Genomic DNA, 21156 nt, shown 5'->3' with positions numbered 1-21156 from the left:
GCGGTGGTTGGTTTAATGGAGGAGAGAGACAATTTTATTTCAATTTTTTAATTAATAAAAAAATATGATTAGTTGTGTGTAAATTCATGTGTTATTGTTGTCATACAAGTATTTTCCATATAATAATACACTTATTTCACTGTTTTACACATATTGAAAATATTCTTTGGATGTCTCTTATTAATTACAGTATATTATATAAGAGAAACGCTAAACTTACACTAACTAGTGACACTACACCGTATTTTCATACCATTCCATATACTTTTTGTTTTTTTATTATTTATTCTTTGCTTTGGTTTCTGTGCCATTTTTAAAAACTTTGAAAAAAACTTAAGTGTATCATTAAGGTGTAGGTATTCTAGTGTAGAAATAGCAAACCTCATTATATAATTAGGAAAATTATACTAGTAATTAACCATCTTAAATCGAAACGGACAAAACCTCACATCAACTTCGTGAGGAAGCTATTTCCCGTTTTGGAGTCTGTTTTGTGGACCCCACTCACAAATACAGCCACGCCTCATTCCAACTGAAAGTAGTAACAAACTCTCAACATTTCTCCCTCTCTTCTTCCTTCTTTCTCATTCCTTCATTTTCTTTTTGTCTTTATTCTCACTTCACTCTCCAAATTCAAATCAAATTCTAGAAACTTCTTCTCCCTTCACTTCATCTTCCATTTTTCTCTGTTTCTTCATTATTATTATTATTATTGTAAGTATCTCAACTCTACTCTCTTCATTCTATTTATTTCTCATGCTTTTTGTTCATTTCTGTTTCACGTTTATATATGTTCATGCTTTTTGTTCATATTGTAAGCATCTGTGTGTCAAAAAAAAAAAATCGTCAACATCAAGCAAATGTGTAGATTTATAAATGTTGAAACGCTTAACCCTACTTATTGTGCCATTGTTGTTGGAGTTTATAGTTTAAGTTTGTTTCTGGAAGTGTAATAATATATTAGTTGATCATTCAGTTTGACCTAGAAATTTTTTAAATTGTTGTATATTTATTTATTTTATCATTTCGGTTTTTTCTTCAGGATTTCATATCGTGTTTGTAATTCTTGAGGTTTTCCAGTTTCTATAACTTAACTATGGATTTTGAGGCTTCTGATGTGAGGGAACCTGTTTTTTGTGATGACTTTAAACCGGAAGATGGTGATGATGTTCTTTTGCTAACTAGGATTTCCTCGATTGCGAGTTTGGGAACATGTAGTAATAAACGTGATGTGTCTCTTAAAAGGAAATTTGATGATAGCAATTCCTTGCATATTAAAGTTAAGAAATCAAAGGTGTCAACATATGTTGATCGCGACAAAGATGAAGATGATATTCATTTGTCCGATAAAATTATAAGGCCATGCAAGCCAGCTGATAATTCGTTTTCGTCGCTGAAGAGAGACCTTGCATTGTTAGAAAAATTATTTGAGGAAGGCAGAAGGAAGACGGGAGTAGAAGAGAAGAGATTGCAGTGCATAAAGAGAGAGATTGAGGAGTGCTGCAAAGTGCTTGAAAGTAAGAAAAAGAAAGTTAGTTTTGTTAGAAGAATGAAAGAAGCTCACAATAAAATGCAGGGGAAAGTTGAAGAATGTATGCAGGATTTTGTAGTGAAGGAAGGACAGCTCCATTTGATGGAGGATTTGAGTGGAGAGCGCATGCAAGAGCTCAAGACTAAAAAGATTGAACTTAATCAAGTGAAGGGTAAAATTGATAAGGACTGTGGGAGGAAGGAAGATGAACTCAAGGCTCTTTCCCAAAAAATTGCTGAATGTACTTTAGAACTTAAGGCCAAAGAGAAGGAACTCGATGCAATGAACAAATTAATTGGCGGGCAAGCAGAAGAATTAGAGTCCGAAAGGAAGAAGTTAGAGGGTAAAGAAAGGGAGTTTGAATGTCAAATGAAAGAGTTGGTATCGAAACAAAGGCATTTGGAAAGCCGATTGGAGGAGCTTGAGTCAAATGAGAAGCATTTTGAAATCCGATTCAAGGAGCTTGAATCAAAAGAAAGAGATTTTGAAGGTCAGGTGAAAGAGATGGAATCTAAAAAGAAGGACTTTGTAAGACGAGTCAATGAGTTAGAGTCAAAAGAGAACATACTTGTAGGGCGAGTGAAGGAGTTTGAATCCAAAAAGAAAGAATTTGAATTACCCCTGAAGGAGTTGGTAAAGAAACTGGAATCGAAACAGAAGCATTTCAACCGCGGAATGAAGGTGCTTGAGTCTATAGAGCAAATTGAAGGCAGAGTAACGGAACTTGAATCAAAAGAGAGAAAACTTGAAGACCATGTGAAGGACATTAAATCAAAAGAGGAGGAACTTGATGGTCGAGTTAAGGAGTTCGAATCAAATAAGAAGCATTTTGAAAGCCAATTTCAAAACTTCAAATCAAAAGAAAAGCAATTTGAAGGATTGAGGAAAGAATTTGAATTAAGAAAGAATAAGTTCAAAGTAAAGGTTAAGGAGCTCAATTTAAAAGAGAAGCTGTTTGGAGGTCAAGTCAAATATCTTGAGTCAGAGATGAATAAAATTGATAGACAACTAAAGGAGCCCGAGTTGACAGAAAAACAATATGAAGTATTAACAAAATATATTGCTGAAGAAAAAGATTCAGGTAACTGTTCTTATTCACCTAATTTAGCCAAAAATTTCATTACTACTGTTCCTTTTAATGATGCTGATTTTTTTTAATCCAATCTACATAATTGATTAGAGACATTTTTAATCATGTTAATGTTGTGTGTTTGAGTCCAGTTGAAAAGCTTCTCTAATTTTCATATCACAGCCACTAATTTGGATTATGAATCACTTAGGTGCAAAAAACTTTTGCATTTTTCGTCCCCGGCTAAGGTTTATTTATAATATTATGGTACTTGTTATGAAAGATTAGTATACTAATGTAGTTTAAATTTTTTAGTATATTGCAATTAGTGTAGGTTCAATATCCTGACAAACATCAAGGGCACTTAATCAATCTATAATGACATTGATTGTAACTGTTAGTATAATGCTTTCCTCTGTCACACACACGTTTCAATCTAAGAGGTGTTTTTCATTCTGTCATAGTATATTGTTTTTTTTTAACTGGTGCTTCTGAGCTCAAATATCTGGATCTACGATATAAATATTTAAGTGCTACATCGGATCAATTAAGTGTTACCCTGGATGGAACAGGATTGCAGTTGGACTCAAATGAGAAAACTGATGGGGTTGAGTCACTTCGCAGTGGTGTTTTAGTAAATCTGCTAGAATCATCAGATCCAGCAAAACTTGTGTTGGATATAATACTGAACCCCACTATTCCACTTTGTGATAAGAAAGGAGACCATGCTGTGATTATTAATGATAGCCACATCAATCTGCTAGAACAACTGATGACAATCTCACCATATATCAAACCTAGTGTACGAAAAGAAGCATTGAAGCTAGCACTTGATTTGAAAGCTAACGTGAAGGAAAATACTGAAAATTATCTGTCGGTTCTTGGTTTTCTACTGCTTTTGTCCATTTATGGATTGGTTACTTTTTTTATTGAAGATGAAATTTTGGAGTTTTATGCATCTGTTGCTCATTACAAGATAGCTGCGAAGCTGTTCAAGAACCTGGGCTTTGCGAATAAAGTTTCTGGTATGTTGATTTAGATATGGTTTTGATATTTTTCTTATCAAATCAAATATGCTTATATCTGTTGTTACTTTCCCTGCCATCCTATATGCAATCAAATGCGCTCATGCCTATTCATTGTGAAAACCTAATGTTGATAGTCTCTAAGATAGTGCAGAGCTCTTAGATAGGCCCATGTTTTTTATGGTTGTTGTATGAACTATGAAATCTAAATTTGCCATGTTTTTTACTCCTACGATTTTATGAATCACCATATTTATATTACATATCATGATAATTAGTAGAAACCAAATCACCTATATATTTTTCTTGACATGTCAGAAAAAAAATACTAACAATTTAGAGAAAGGCGGTTGGAATTTCAATGAGAAGTTGTTTTTGTTTTGCTAAAATGCCATTATTCAAATGGAGGAGAAAAATACTCTGGTTTAAATTCACTAAGTTGAATTTGATTAGAAGTAAAAACTATTGAGGATATATGCAAAGATACTAAGTAATAAATTAGTTGCTGGTATGAAATTGAACTGATGCATTTTGTTTCTTTAACAGACCCGTCATGTATAAAGAAAAAATTGAAAGGGTTTTAATGCTGGGAAAATGAAATAGACCGAAAATATCTCTCTTTTTAGGTACTGTTATAGTAAATTTGGATGATATGAAATTTCTTGCCCCTTGCAGATTTTGTTGAGAATCTTATCAAGAGAAAGCAAATTGTTGGAGCTGTTAGATTCAGTTGTGAATATAACTTGGCTGACAAGAATCAACTAATTGATCTCTTGCAAGAACACATCCGGGATGCCAGACAGATATGTGAGATCAGTTGCAACAACAGCAACTCCAATGAAATCAAGGTTCTTTTATTTTTCTTATTTAAATTATATTTTATGAAACATTCCATTTTCACACATACCCCTGCATGATAACTTTAAATAAACAACTATGAACTTGAATTCAGGATAAGGCGAGAGATCGAGAAATTGCTTGTCTGGAAACTGTTCTACAGTGCATTTCAGATCACGGCCTAGAACATAAGGTTCTGTTTAACAAGGAGATTAAATATCGCATTCTTGAGCTAAAAGGATATAAAGGCAATTAGTTTTCTACTGGAACAACTTAATGCAAGAATGTAGTAATAGTTTGTTGGGAGGGATATGCTATTCATGCTAAATATAAAAGCTTGATTATATCACTATTTGTAAAGCTGTAAATCTATCCTTGTAATGAAACTCTGTTTCTTTTATTCGATTTTTTTAGCATATATTTGAGTTGAATATGAGAACACGTTCACTCTAATTATGATGAATTTGGGTTACCTTTTCAAATTATCGCAGTGAGGTTGTATATTGTGGGGAATTTAGATGAGATTGGTTTGTGATCTTCTATATCTGGAATTGAATTGAGTTTTCTAAAAAAAAATATTTTGATGATAGAGTTTTAAAAAGTTCTATAACTTTCACACTTCCTGATCCTCCAAAATATTTGTTTTTTTATATAATAAAGTCATCTTTAAAAATTTTAATTAAGTTAGATATTGTATTCTGTAGAAAAATAGTGATAAATGAGAAATTATTAAGAAAAAATAATAAATAACCTCTGTTTTAGACCATTGAAGAAAAAAACATCACTTATAAAAAATGCTGTAACAGCATAGAACTACAAATTGCAGTGTTTTGAAGAGTGACAACTATAGGATATATATGTTTCTAATTTAATAGATTATAAATAAGGGTCATGCTAACGAGTGCCCCAGGGGCACTCTTTAAGCATTCTATTTTAAGAAAATATTCTTTAAAAAGTTCATTGTTTCAATTTTCGATGCATTAATTAGTTATATTTCCAAGAAAAACTTACTTTTTTAAGCTCTTAAATAGTGCCCCTGGGGCACTTGTTAGCATTTCCCTATAAATAAATATAAGATTTAAGTGAGTATTTAGAACTGAATTTAAAAACTTGAGAAGTACATATTTCATGAAGCTATAAATTGTGGCTTGAAATAGTTTGTTTGGTTAACTTAATTATATCACTATTTGTAAAGCTGTAAATCTTCAGACGCCAAAAGATATTTGTAATGAAACTCTGTTTCTTTTATTCGATTTATTAGCATATAAAGAGTGAGAAATGAAGTTTCAAAATTATGAAAAGTGAAGAAAAAAAATCTCAAACTATATTAGAGTATTTAGGTTGACATTATGTTCAAATTCCTCTTGTTCCATATGTATAATCTTTTCTTTTTTTTTTTTACATTTTTCTTACTTAATTCAACAAATTATTTCTAACTTAAAATTTCTTGATGAGAGATGTTGTGTTAAAAAAAAACAATCTGAAGTTATTTTTATGTAGAAGAAAAGAAAAAGTTACTACAATAGAAAAGCTTTTTTTTTCTTTTTTTACATAAAAGAAGAGAAAAGATTAAAATATTAGTAACATAAAAGTAATATGTATTAACTATTGAAGTTAAGACAATAATAAATAAGTAACCTAATTTAGGCAATTGAAGAAAAAAACATCTCTTATAAAAAATGCTGCGTCAACATAGAACTACAAATTGATGTGTTTTAATTTAAAGGATGTCACACAAATATATTTGACAAGTTAATTTTTAGATTATTTGGCAAAAATTTGTTGACGTGTCAACTATAGGATATATGTTTCTAATTTAATAGAATAGATAAATAAACTGAATTTACATATTTCATGAAGCTGTAAATTGTGCCTTCATTTGATCGGGATGTGAAAACTTTGCTATTATATAATTCTTCATAGAGATCATCCTATTAAATTTCATGGTTTTTCATTCTTTACATTTAGATATTTGAAAGAATAAAAAAACAGAGTCCTGTCAAAGTATGTACCCTAACAAAAAGTGGTGTAAATGTTAGCAGGTTTTCATTACCGCATTTCTTATATTGATTTTTTCTACCACAAAACTAGTTGATTCTTGTAAGCCAAGTAACAAGTACTAGTACTGCAGAATCAAATCGCTTCCTCCTGTTAAGTTTCTTAGCAAAATCTGCAATGTGCAAGAAAATCTCACTTCATCAAAGCTTATCAAAACAGACATTAAATAAAATATGGTTCACAAAAAACCTATGCAGATTGGACTAAATAATTCAAAATTGGACCAAATTTCGAAAACGGGTGTGAAATACTTGCAAACCATATTAGGAACATGGTTCTAAGATTCAACATTCTCAAACTAGGATATAAAATTAACATACCAAAAGCTTAATTTGCAAAACTCAGTGGCCTAAACAGCTCCAAAGCTATCTTGTGCTGAGCAACGGATGCAAAAAGCTTCAAAACTTCGTCTTCATCGAAAGAAGTAACCAATCCATAAATTGACAAAATCAGTAGAAAACCGAGAACCGCCAAAGAATTCTCTGTATTTTCTTTCATGTTTGCTTTCAAATCAAGTGCTAGCTTCATTGCTTCTTCTCTTACATGAGGTTTAATATTTGGGGAGATTTTCATCAGTTGCTCTAGCAGATAGATGCATCTATCATCAATAATCCCATCATTGTCTCCTTTCTTATCACAAAGAGGAAGAATGGGGTTCAGTATTATATCCAAAACCAATTTTGCGGGATCCGATGATTCTCGCAGAATAGCTAGAATGTCAGATTGCTCACAGGAGACCAACTGCAAACTTGTTTCATCAATGGGAGGACTTGATTCATCATCCATGTAAGATGTAGCTGCATATTTAGATAGAATATATGTAGATCAGGTTATTGAAACTATCAACATTATTAAATGAAACAGTTGAAATGAAATTATCTCAATAAACTAGATGAATAAGAATATTTAATTTACCTGATTCTTTTTCCTCATGTTTATTCAGTTTTGATTCAGGATTCCTGATGACCTGTCCTTCAAACAGCTTCTCTTTTGACTCGAGATCTTTCCATCGTTCTTCAAATTGCTTCTCTTTTGATTTGAAATCCTCAGTTTTGCTTTTAAATTGTTTCTCTTTTGAATTGAGCTCCTTGACTTGACCTTCAAATTCCTCCTCCTTTGATTCAAACACCTTTACATGACCTCTGAACTCCTCCTCTTTTGACTGGAATTCTTTCATTTGTTCTTTGAATTGCGTTTCTTTTGATACAAGCTCTTTCAATTGGCACTCAAAATGCTTCTTCTCTGATTCCAGCTCCTTAACTCGACCTTTAAATTCCTCCTCCTTTAATTCAAACACCTTTACTTGACCCTTGACCTCCTCCTCTTTTAACTGCAGCACCTTCATTTGTTCTTTGAATTGATTTTCTTTTGATTCGAGCTCCTTCAGTCGGCATTCGAAACGCTTCTTCTCTGATTCCAGTTCCTTCATTCGGCTTTCAAAATGCTTCTTTTCTGATTCCAGCTCCTTCACCCGGCCTTCCAATTCACTCTCTTTCCAATCAACCTCTTTCACTCGGCCATCAAGTAATTTCTCTTTAGACTCAAGTTCCTTAACTTCTCTTTTCCACTGTCTTTCTTTTGCTTTGAGTTCATCCACTTGGCTTTCAAAATGCTTCTTTTTAGATTCCAGCTCCTTCATTTGGCCTTCAAATTCTCTCTCTTTTATTTCCCATTTCATCACAAGCTCTTCATGTTTTTTCTCTTTTAATTCAAGCTCCATGGTTCCCCTTTCGAATGCTTCTGTTTTAACAACAAATCATCCAACAGCCCCTTCATTTGGCTTTCAAGTCGTCTATCAAATTCCCTTTCTTTCGAAATGTTAATCATAACTTGACGAAGTTCTGTCTCTTTCATCTTAAGCTCTTGCTTGCGCTCTCCAATCAAGTCCTCTATCAAACACAATTGTGCTTTCTTTTCTACAAAGTCCTTAACACGTCCTTCAATTTTCCCCACCATTTTGTTATGAGTATCGTTAATTCTTCTAACGCAACCAGCTAGCTTCTTCTTATTTACAAGCTCTCTGCTACACTCCTCAATCTTTCTCTTTACAGACTCCAATATCTTCTCTTCTTCTCTCCTCTTCCTTTTACATTCCTCAAATGATTTTTCAACATACTCAATTTTGTTCTTCAACGAGGAAAATGATTATCAACTGAATTTCCCAGCCTTTTAGCTCTATCCGACGACAGATCACCATCTTCATCTTCATATTCATTGCAATCATCATCCAATGACACCTTTGATTTCTTAACAGAAATATGCAAGGAATCACTGTTATCAAACAGCCTCTTCTTAACAGAACCCTCAAGTTTACCACTACATGTTCCCACACTGGAATTGGGAGTAAGCCTTGGCAGCAAAGCAACACCATCAAGATCATCTTCAAATTCAAAATTTTCAGTAAAAAGAGGTTCCTTCATATCTGAACATAATGTGAGCCATTTATCATGTAAGTTGCCATCATTATCACCGCCATCACAAATTTTGAGCTTATCAGAAGCCTCATAGTCCATCATATTCAACTATAGAAACCGGAATAAAAAATAAACGTTAGAAAAATTTCTTGGTCAAACTCAATCGTCAAATAATATATTACAGTTTCATAATCAAAATCTGACGATTCAATACATGAAAAAATGGCACAGTAAACAGGTGTAAACGTTTCAACATATAAATATATATACATTTATTAGCTTTAATCTAACATTGCATATTTGCATGGTGTTGATATGTTTCAAAAAAGACATGAAAGTGTAAATGTAAAACAGAAAAATACATAGAAATCATGAAATATAAAAAGAAAAGATTTCACGAATACTTAGTTTCAGTGAAGAAGATGCTTACAAATTTGATGATATTTTGTTACAGTATAGTGTGAAGAAAGAAATGGAAGATGAAGAGAGAAGAAGAGGTTTCTAGAATTTCATTTGCTTTTGGAGAGTGTTTGTGAGAATAAAGTTGAAGAAATGAGAAAGAAAGAAATTATAAAAACGAATGTTGCAATGCAGCACTGAGAGTGAAGTGAGGGATTGTGTATTGTGTGAGTGAGGTCCACCAAAACAGGCAAATAGCGGACTCACCAAGTTGGCGGAATGAGGCCGTTCCGAATAACGACAAAGAGACAAATAGAATCCGACAGATATAACTTAACTAAGAAATTTTATTATTATTATTATTATTATTATTATTATTATTATTATTATTATTATTATTATTATTATTATTATTATTATTATTATTATTATTATTAAAATGTAAAAACTTATATAAAAAAGACAAAAAAAAATTCATGACAAAATAGTAACATAAATATTTGTAGGAATGTCCCGAGTACTTTTTATTGAGCTCAACAATGGAAAGACCAATCAGCATATATAATCAACACATTTGATATTTAAGGTATATTTTATGATCTCATAATTTTATTTTATTTATTTTGAATTTCGTAACTAACTTTGTCGTTGGAGTGTTAATTTTAGAGGTTCACTCCCGCTTTGTTATATAAGAGATCCACGTTACCGCATCATCACTTAATCACAATTCTTATTTCACTACAGAACAGTGGTGCCGTCTATGATAACCGTTTTTTAATTTCTGTGAAATTTCACCATCAGACCACCTACATCCAGAAACCAAATTGTTATCATAATGCATTAAGATGAAGAAAACCACATTAAAGAAATTCGTAAAATCTTTTGATTTCGTATCGTTTTCAACCTTCGTCATCGAGGAGATCCGCGGAAAAATGAAGTGTAACAAAGATCTTCTACTACAAAACCTTCTCTAAGCTACGACTGACACTAACTCACGAAGCAAAAACAGACCAATGTTTGGATTTCGAGATCACGAGAAGGTAAATGGAATCCTTAATGCCACACTACCATTGGTCATAGTAACAATATCTAAAATAGTGAAATCCTTCACATGGTATGAAGGGACTAGACTACTCTGTTTGAAAAGGGGAATCATGATATATCTTTGTGTCAATTTTACATATTACACTTTTATTGCCTTTTCATTCATAAGTTCATCATAGTTATACCGGAAAAATAAAAGTATTACATCATCTCCGAAATAACGAGAAAATGTCTTAAAACCTAATTCGCCTCCTCTTATGTTGCACTATATACTTACATTAAATATGCAATATATTTCACAATGATTGTTAAAAAAACGGTGGTAATTTATCTTGATATTTCACTATGGTTGTTAATCTTAACCGTGGTGACAAGTTTTTAATTATATGTGAAATTAAAAATTAAGGAAACACATCATTTTACTAACGAAAAAACACAAAAAATTCTAACAATTGAATTGTCACTCTTAACATATCACAACAATTGTCAATTGTGATTGTGGTTATATGTAATTTAAAAAAAATGAATGATGCTTAATGAACATATATTTCATCGGTCAGTTATGTGGTCGTAGTAAGAAATGGTTACAGAATGTTTTTTGTATAGTAGAGTCAAAGCAACCTCTAAGAAGCTAAAGTTTTTCCAAGAGTGTCCAGTTTTCCATCCACGGCCTCCTGTTTGGCATTGAGTTTATCCCTTTAGATATTCACCCCGGGACATAGCAACTCCACTTGGTTAAAGGCGTTATTAAAGAAGACCACCATGACATGGTTGTTAACACATATGCCATTTTCATATTCACTATGCCATGAGTCTTTTCTCCTCCAACTTTGTTAACTACTCCTTCAAATGTATGACCTTTTACTCGTGATACTCATTCTCCTCCTTCAAAGCAACCTTTATATCTTACGCCATCTTGTTTTGAGTTTTAGCTGACTCTCTAGCCTCATTGAAAGAAAATTTAACATCAGGAATAAAGGTATGTAACTTTTTCAAGGTCTTCTTTTTCTCTTCTATCAGCTTTTCGTGATCTTTCACCTTTGCAGCTAGACTAGAAGGAGAATTGTGAACCTCCACGTCTTTCTTAGCAGACTCCAAGAGCTTCTTTGTCTTAGAAATATACTACATACGACCGTCTCTTTCCAAAAGGACGGAGTAAAGCCTCTTTTGTAGGATCTCCTTTTCCTTCCTAAGGTTGTTCGCAGCCAATACTCCCCATTGTCTATGGCACCAATAGAAAGTACAACTACCTCCCAATGCAAATGGTAGGATATCTCAGTCATCACTTCCATTCGAATTGGGAAAAAAAATTAAAATGTTGCATATCCTATAAATAAAGTTTCAGATAACAAAAATAATCAGAGATTTCCAGTTAACAAGTGAGGGATGAAGGTTAGAAATCACATATCTCAGAAATTATAAGCTTCAATGTCTTCGAACATGTATTCGTCCATAAGATTCGTTTTCGTCTTCCTCCCTTGCCTGAGCATTGTCGCCTTCGTCTTCATCTTCACAAGAATCGTCGTCTTCTTCGCATGAATCACAATGTAACCTCTTTTGAAAACTAACCCTAACTTTTACAAGGGGGTTATAGAAATGTTACATATGGTCAGCAATAAATAAAAAAATAAAAATGCCATGTGTTAATATGGATATTCCACGTGGACAGAAATAGAGAAAGCAGGTGAATCTTTGAAGACATCTGACATTGAGGGGGGGTTACTAGGGGAATCTAGATAACATAAGGTGGGGATTAATAACAAAAACTTTTACAGTGGCTACAAACAAAACTCGCTAATATTACAGGACGTTGTATATTTAACCCTTTAATGCACCTATTTTCGAGGATATTTAGCCTCACTCAGCATGCTACTGATCTATTTCACGACTAGAAGACTGCCCAGAGGCTTTGGAACAACGAAGAAGGGAACTATAGAGGTCGTTCCTAATGCTTATGTGATAGGATCATAGAGGTAATTTTAATCAATCTAAATATTTAAGTTAGAAGTTGAATTTAGTTGAATTTTTATTATTTAGTTGGGCTTTTTAGCTTTTAAGCCTTTTACTCTATTATCCATCACTAGCTCTATATATGTACTCATAGAGGTAAATATTTAGATTGACTAAAATTACCTCTATGATCCTATCACTATGTTATTATCCTAACTTCATGTCGGGTGGTTAGGACTAAAAGCAACTGTTCTGGGCTGCCCAAACAGCCCTACAAGATTGACACAATACGAAAGGCCCAATCCATAATACTCATTTAAGTTTGGCGAACAAGTAAACTCTCACAATGACGCCACACATCAGAGTTCGTGCATTCACTCAGCTTAGGCGTCAAATTCAATCCAACAATCTCCCACACTCCACGTCGCACTTACAAAGAGCGGTTTCAACAGTCGACCATATATAAATTTAGTTACACACCATTATATGTACAAAGTCTTCCATTATTGTCAATTACATTTTTCTCAACTACTTAACATTGGAGTGATAACCTTGCAGATACACTTTTTTTAAGCACTGAAAATTCTTGTTAATGCACCAAAGAACTTCTACGACGACTTATGTCAAATCAGAACCTCACCAAATTTTCTCTTCCACACAGGAATAATTATTATCATCTTTACAAAATTTAAAGGTATTAAATTAATTAATTAAAATTGAACAAATATAATTAATACCATCCTAAAAAAAATTGAAATGGATAATCCCTCCATTCAACTTCGTCATCGAGTTATTTGAAATGGGAAAAAAATTTAGATGGACACAAATCTAAGAAATTGTTTTAATAAAAACTAATCATAAAATTTTAATTAATTAAAAAATAAATATTGAATTCTCTCTCTTCTCCGTACTTTCAACCATCCCATGAATACAACTAAAAACAAAATTAAAATTAAAATAAAATATATGGAATTAGGGGGGTGTCCATCCAATAATTTCTCTACCAATGGAGTCTGTTTTGTAGACCCCACTCACAAATACAGCGACGCCTCACTCCAACAGAAAGTAGTAACAAACTCTCAACATTTCTCCTTCTCTTCTTCCTTTTCTCTCATTCCTTCATTTCCTTTTTCTCTTTATTCGCACTTCACTCTCCAAATGCAAATGAAATTCTAGAAAATTCTTCTCTCTTCACCTTCATCTTGCATCGTTCTCTTCTCGTAAGCATCTCAACTTTGCTCTGTTTCTTCATTCTCTTTACTTTTCATGCGTTTTATATATTTATCTATCACATTTATGCTTTGTCAAGAAAAAAATCAACATCATGTAAATGTTAGAGCTATTAACTGCGTAGATTTTTATACGTTGAAATGTTTACCCTTGTTTATTCTGCCATTGTTCTTAGCGTTTATAGTTTAACTTTGCTTCTGGGACTGTAATGATCTATTACTTGATCATTCAGTTTGACCTAGAATTTTTTCAAATCACGTTTATTGTATATTTATTTATTTATTTTATCATTTCGGTTTTTTTTCCAGGATTTTATAATTGAACGATGGATTTTGAGGCTTCTGATGTGAGGGAACCTGTTTTTTGTGATGACTTTGAATCGGAAGATGGTGATGATGTTCTTTTGCTAACTAGGATTTCCCCGGTTGCAAGTTTGGGAACATTTAGTAATAAATGTGATGTGTCTGGTAAAAGGAAATCCGATGATAGAAATTCCTTGCATATTAAAGTTAAGAAATCAAAGGTGTCAACATATGATGATCACGACAAAGATGAAGATGATATTCATTTGTCCGATAATTCGTTTTCCTCGCTGAAGAGAGACCTTGCATTGTTAGAAAATTTATTTGAGGTAGGCAGAAGGAAGACGAGAGTAGAAGAGAAGAGATTGCAGTTCATAAAGAGAGAGATTGAGGAGTGCTGCAAAGAGCTTGAAAGTAAGAAAAAGAAAGTTAGTTTGTTTAGAAGAATGAAAGAAGCTTACAACAAAATGCAGGGAAAAATTGAAGAATGTATCAAGGATTTTATAGTGAAGGAAGGACAGCTCTATTTGATGGAGGATTTGATTGGCGAACGCACGCAAGAGCTCAAGACGAAAGAGATTGAACTTAATCAAGTGAAGAGTAGCATTTCAAAAGAAATAGAACTTCGTCAAGTCATTGATAAAATTGATAAGGAATGTGGAAGGAAGGAAGATGAATTCAAGGCTCTTTCCCAAAAAATTGCTGAATGTACTTTGGAACTTAAGGCCAAAGAGAAGGAGCTTGATGCAATGAACAAATTAATTGGCATGCAAGCAAAAGAAATAGAGTCCGAAAGGAAGAAGTTAGAGGGTAAAGAAAGGGAGTTTGAATATCAAATGAAAGAGTTGGTATCAAAAGAAAATCATTTGGAAAGCCGATTGGCGGAGCTTGAGTCAAATGAGAAGCATTTTGAAATCCGATTAAAGGAGCATGAATCAAAAGAAAGAGATTTTGAAGGCCAAGTGAAGGAGATGGAATCTAAAAAGAAGCACTTTGAAAGACGAGTCAATGAGTTAGAGTCTAAAGAGAACATACTTATAGGGCGGGTGAAGGAGTTTGAATCCATAAAGAAGGAATTTGAATTACCCATGAAGGAGTTGGTAAAGGAACTGGAATCAAAACAGAAGCATTTCAAAGGCCAAATGAAGGTGTTTGAGTCTACAAAAAAACAACTTGAAGACAAAGTAAAGGAGATGGAATCTATAAAGAAGCACTTTGAAAGAAGATACAATGAGTTAGAGTCAAAAGAAAACATACTTGTAGGGCGGGTGAAGGAGTTTGAATCCAAAAAGAAAGAGTTTGAATTACCCCTGAAGGAGTTGGTAAAGAAGCTGGAATCAAAACAGAAGCATTTCAACCGCGGAATGAAGGTGCTTGAGTCTATAGAGCAAATTGAAGGCAGAGTAAAGGAACTTGAATCAAAAGAGAGAGAACTTGAAGACCATGTGAAGGACATTAAATCAAAAGAGGAGGACCTTGAAGGTCGAGTGAAGGACATTAAATTAAAGGAGGAGGAGCTTGATGGTCGAGTTAAGGAGTTCGAATCAAATAAGAAGCATTTTGAAAGCCAATTTCAAAACTTCAAATCAAAAGAAAAGCAATTTGAAGGATTGTGGAAAGAACTTGAATTAAGAGAGAATAAGTTCAATGTAAAGGTTAAGGAGCTCAACTTAAAAGAGAAGCTGTTTGGAGGACAAGTCAATGATCATGAGTCAAAGATGAATAAAATTGATAGGCAACTAAAGGAGCCTGAGTTGACAGAAAAACAATATGAAGTATTAACAAAATATATTGTTGAGGAAAAAGATTCGGGTAAATGTTCTTATTCACCTAGTTTAGCGAAAGAATTTCATTACAACTGTTCCTTTTAATGATGATGATATTTTTTATAATCTGATCTACATAGTTCATTAGAGACATTTTTAATCTTGTTAATGTTGTGTGCTTGAGTCCAGTTGAACAGCTTCTCTAATTTTCATATCACAGCCACTAATTTGGATTATATCTTTCACCCTTGAACATTTTATGAATCGCTTAAGTGCAAAAAAACTCATGCGTTTTTCATCCCCGACTAAGGTTTATTTATAATACTATAGTACTAGTTATGAAAGATTAGCATATTAATGTAGGTTCAATATCCTGACAAACATCACGGGCACTTAACCAATCTATAATGACATTGATTATAACTGTTAGTAATAGTATAATGTTTTCCTCTGTCACACTCATTTCAATCTAAGAGGTGTTTTTCATTCCTTCATAATATGTTGTTTTTTTTACTGAAGCTTCTATCAATTTGAGTGAGCTTAAATATCTGGATCTGCCATGTAATTATGCAGTTACGTCTTACATGGATTATCAATTAAGTGCTACCATTGATGGAACAGGATTGCAGTTGGATAAATATGAGAAAGCTGATGAGGTTGAGTCACTTTGCAGTGATGTTTTAGTTAATATGCTAGAATCATCAGATCCAGCAAAACTTGTTTTGGATATAATATTGAACCCCACTATTCCACTTTGTGATAAGAAAGGAGACAATGCTGTGATTATTAATGATAGTTGCATCTATCTGCTAGAACAACTGATGACAATCACACCAAATATCAAACCTTGTGTGCGAGAAGAAGCATTGAAGCTAGCACTTGACTTGAAAGCTAACATGAAAGAAAATGCTGAAAATTCTTTGGGGCCCCTTGGTTTTCTACTGCTTTTGTCGATTTATGGATTGGTTACTTTTTTTATTGAAGATGAAATTTTGGAGCTTTTTGCATTTGTTGCTCATCACAAGATAGCTTTGGAGCTGTTTAGAACCCTTGGCTTTGCAAATAAAGTTTCTGGTATGCTGATTTAGATATTTTATTTATCAAATCAAATGTGCTTATATCTATTGTTACTTTCCCTGACATTCCTATCTGCAATCATATGCGTTCATGCCTATTTATTGTGAAACCCTAAAGTTGCTTGTCTCTAAGATAGTGCAGAACTCTATAAGATAGAGCCATTTTTTACTCACTTAGTCATTTACTTTAAGATAGTGCAGAACTCTAAGATAGGGCCAGTTTTTACTCACTTAATCATTTATGGTGGAGGTAGTTTCGCAAAACCATAAGAAAAAGAGAAAGAAACTATTAGAAAAGATCATGAGATTAATAAGTTGGATAGAAATATGGTTTTCGATAGAATATTGTGGCGTACGCATAATAGTTTGATCCATGTAACCGACCCCACTTAGTAGGGTAAAATTTGGTTGCTGTTTGTAATTTGGCAACATTTGTGTTTTAAATTCAAATTATATTGCTAGTGACAGAAAAATTAAACATTATGGTTGTTGTATGAACTATGAAATCTAAATTTGCCATTTTTTTCTCCTACGGTTTTATGGATCATCATATTTATACATATCAAAATAATTAGTAGAAACCAAATCAGTTATAAAATGTTCTTAAGACGTGAGAAAGGAATGCAAACAACTTAGGCAGTTGGCATTTCAAAGAGAATTTGGATGATGTGAAATTTCTTGCAGTTGCAGATTTTGTTGAGAATCTTATCAAGAAGAAGCAGTTTGTGGGAGCTGTTAGATTCAGTTGTGAATATGACTTGGCTAACAAGAATCAGCTAGCTGATCTCTTGCAAGAACATGTCCAAAATGTCAAACTCATTTGTGAGACCAATTGCAAGAACAACAACTCCATTGAAATCAAGGTTCTTTTACTTTTCTTATTAGTATATATTTTATGAAACATTCCATATTCACACACACCCATGAATGATAATTTTAAGTAAATAACTTTAAACTTTAACACAGGATAAGGCCAGAGATCAAGAAACTGCTAGTCTGGGAACTGTGCTACAGTGCTTTTCAGATCACAGCCTAGAACCTAAGGATCTGCTTGAGAAGATCCTTAGGACATCAAGGAAATAAGCTTTGTACTGGAACAACTTAATGTAAAAAAGAAGTAATGGTTTGTAAGTTTTTTTTCAATAACCTTTTAAACACATTTGTTATTTATAAAATCGACACATTTATTGATTTACACTACTTAGAAAGAATAGTGTTTAAACTATTCAAGGTTTTAAATAAAAGTATATTTCCAAGATATAGGACACAATAAGACGGTATCCGCAACGGACGATACTACTTTTCTGCATTACAACAGAGTGAAGAAAACATGCTGAAGTTATAGCCGCTATGAAATGTCGTTATGGATGTAACATAATTCGTTTGTAAAAATAGGAAAATCTTGTTTGAGTACATATTTTCAAATATAAATTAAAATTTTATATAACTTTTTCTTCTTTGAGTTATTTTTTTACTTGAGAATTGTTCTCTTCTTTTAGCTCATTGTCACTTTCTTTTTATCTCATAGTTATTTCAATAATAACTTTTATACTACAGATCTATATTCTCTCTGTCAATATTACTTTGATATTCAAATTTAATGAAGTATATACCATAGCAAACTTTAGACCTACAACATTGATAAATTTTCACTTTAGACATACAACATTAAATGTTAAGTACAAAAAATTATCATCATGATTATAGTTGATAGATTTGTTAGATTGGCTCCCAAAATAGTCTCAAAGCACCAAAAATACGAAGAGCAGTGTATCTGAATGCATAGGGATCACATTTGAGACAATAAATTTATTGGACAAAATATCCTTTGAAGGGAATATGACTTTAAAATTGATATCAATGCATAATTATTTAATATCCCTAATTCAGTTCTAATTCAGTTCCCTAATTCTGATACTATAAAACTATATTCACACCTTTTTTATGATGGTAACACATCTATCATATGAAGGTGAACAAGCACATAAAAACAAGGGTGGTAGCTTTTAGTGGTTAAACTCCCCCTAAAAAATTTAGAGAGTATAATATATTTCTCTAAAAATATATTTCTCCCTCTTTGGTAGCATCAAAAAGGCGGAAAAAATAAACATAAGTAAGCACATATATATATAGAGAGGGAAGAAGATAGAGAAGAGATATTTAGCAAGTATTAATCCATGCATAATTATTTAATATCCCTAATTCAGTTTTTATGAAAAAGAAATTTTCTTTAAGAAGTGGTTTGATAAAAAAAAAAATATTTGCGAGTTGATTGATTATATGAAGATAGATGCTCAATTACACAATCCTCTTTTTCAATATGATTTCTTACGAAATGATACATAACCTGAATGTGTTTTGTCTGAGAGTGAATTATTATATTCTTCGTAAGATTTTTGGTGCTAGTGTTGTCTATCGGGGGCAGCACCAAGATTAATTTCATAATCATTTAGCTAATGTTTTATCCAGATTTGTGCGCAACAACAACTTGTGACAACATATTCCGCCTCATTTGTTGATAGTGCTACATTTTCTTGTTTATTGTTATGTCATGAGACAAATGAGTTGTCGTCAAGCTAGTGACATGTACCATTGGTACTCTTTCGATCTAATTTTTTTTCCAGCAAAATCAGTGTCAAGTATCTAACTAAGACATAATTCATTCATTTATAGTACCATAAACACTTATGGTATGTGCCAATGAGATATCTCATAATGCATTTTACCGCAGAGAAATTTGATTCTGTTGGCGATGCTTGAAATCGTGCACACAGATAAACAACAAACATAGTATTAGAATGAAATGCAGTAGGATAAAGGAGAAAGTTGACCGTGCCTTGATATCCTGCTTTCTTCAACTGAATTTCCTCCTTCATCTTTGTCCAAGTTGCATGATGTATCCATTTTAGTATCAATTGCCTTTGAGTTTTCCATGTTGATCCTCTTTAGAAGTTCCTTATAATACTTAGCTTGATTTATGAAAGTCCTTTCTTTTGACAGATGGATTTGCAGTTCTAGGAAGTAACGAAGCTCCCCTATCATGGACATCTCAAACTCGCTCTAAATTATATCAAAAAATTCTTGCACAAGGATTTGTTAGTAGCACCGAATATAATATCATCCACATATATTTGAACAAGTTAAATGTCATGCTCAAACTTTTCATGAAAAGAGTTTTATCAAACTGACCTCTCTGAAACTTGTTATTAATCAAAAACTTGCTAAGCCGATTATACCTTGTATTGGGATCTTGTTTCAAATAGTATAATGCCTTTTTAAGCTTGAAGACATGATCACTGAATATATGGTAGATAAAACCTAAAAGTTGATCAACAAACATTAGATGTAACCGTTCAAGAACACACTATTTACATTCATTTGGAAGAGTTTAAAATTCATGACGCGAGAATAAGCTAGAAGCATCCTTATAGCCTCTAATCGAAATACATGAGCATAAGTTTCGTAAAAATATATACCCTAATGTTAATTGTATCATTTCATGCAAAGTCCTACTTTATTTCTTAAAAAAATGCCACCTTCATCAAGTTTGATGCGAAAGACCCAACGAGTCCCAATCACTTGATTACTTGAAGTTTTAGGAACAAGTTCCCAAATGTTGTTTCTTTTGAATTGACTTATCTCTTCTTGCATATAAAGAGACCAATATTCATCGATGAGGGCCTCATCCATTTCCTTTAACTTATTTTATGAAACAAATGCCATATGATTACCTACCTTGTTAAGTGAACGTCGATTCGTAACTCTATTAGAAATGTCTCTTATAACATTCTGGATTAGATTATCCTTAGTGGTCCTTCATTGTTTGGATACACTTTGATTCTCAGAGTTGACTTCTTAAGATTGAGTTTTACATTTGGATTTTAACCTCTTTCTTGATCATAATATTTATATTTACTTTGATCATCATCTTCCAAGGATGTTTTTCTCATAAATACATGCACCATCAATAATATTTATCTCTATAGAAGAGGGGTCAGACTCATCCAAGGTAACTTAAATTGATTATTCTATCGTCATGGTTCTTTTATTAAGAACTTTAAAAGCCTTTATAGAAATGGAATATCCTAAAAATATGTCTTCATCATCTTTTGCATCAAATTTCCCAAGATTATCCTTCTCGTTATTAAGAATAAAACATTTGCATTCGAAAATATGGAAATGAGTGATATTCGGCTTCCTTCTTTTATGCATCTCGTAGGGAGTTGGCTTTAGAATCCTTCCTATCAAGACACGATTCATTATACAACAAGTGATGCTCACAACATCAGCCCAAAAGTATCTAGGAAGATTAGTCCCGCTGTAAGGACCGGTTTGTAGGAACACCATTTTCAAATTTAAAAGAGACCCTTAATTCTTTTCTCTTTTGGCGTGCATCTCAAAACCATAGAAGGTATGTACACCAAATTATAACTGTGAAAGGCTCACCCTTCAGCC

The 21156-nt window shown here is 32.7% G+C and overlaps 2 protein-coding genes and 1 pseudogene across 3 annotated transcripts; 2 read left to right on the top strand and 1 right to left on the bottom strand.

Annotated features, from left to right (window-relative positions):
- Positions 1–995: 995 nt before the first annotated feature.
- On the top strand, positions 996–4921 carry LOC131648176 (FRIGIDA-like protein 5). The gene is made up of 4 exons (XM_058917962.1): positions 996–2612; positions 3173–3625; positions 4301–4473; positions 4578–4921. Exons 1-4 carry the CDS (start codon positions 1097–1099, stop codon positions 4716–4718), a joined length of 2283 nt encoding a protein of 760 aa, XP_058773945.1. The 5' UTR covers positions 996–1096; the 3' UTR covers positions 4719–4921.
- Positions 4922–6846: 1925 nt separating this feature from the next.
- On the bottom strand, positions 6847–9033 carry LOC131651262 (uncharacterized; annotated as a pseudogene).
- A 4369-nt stretch (positions 9034–13402) lies between these two features.
- On the top strand, positions 13403–17875 carry LOC131648175 (uncharacterized). Of its 2 annotated transcripts, none has more exons than XM_058917960.1 (5): positions 13403–13547; positions 13866–15671; positions 16247–16699; positions 17386–17564; positions 17668–17875. In XM_058917960.1, exons 2-5 carry the CDS (start codon positions 13883–13885, stop codon positions 17782–17784), a joined length of 2538 nt encoding a protein of 845 aa, XP_058773943.1. In that variant the 5' UTR covers positions 13403–13547; positions 13866–13882; the 3' UTR covers positions 17785–17875. The 2 variants fall into 2 exon arrangements, with proteins under 2 accessions (XP_058773943.1, XP_058773942.1); XM_058917959.1 differs by having other exon boundaries at positions 16199–16699.
- Positions 17876–21156: the final 3281 nt, after the last annotated feature.

This window comes from Vicia villosa, linkage group LG2 (genome assembly GCF_029867415.1).
Source record: "Vicia villosa cultivar HV-30 ecotype Madison, WI linkage group LG2, Vvil1.0, whole genome shotgun sequence".
NCBI lineage: Eukaryota > Viridiplantae > Streptophyta > Magnoliopsida > Fabales > Fabaceae > Vicia > Vicia villosa.
Note: the sequence above shows the minus strand (reverse complement) of the source record. Positions and strands in the feature narration are given on the sequence as shown.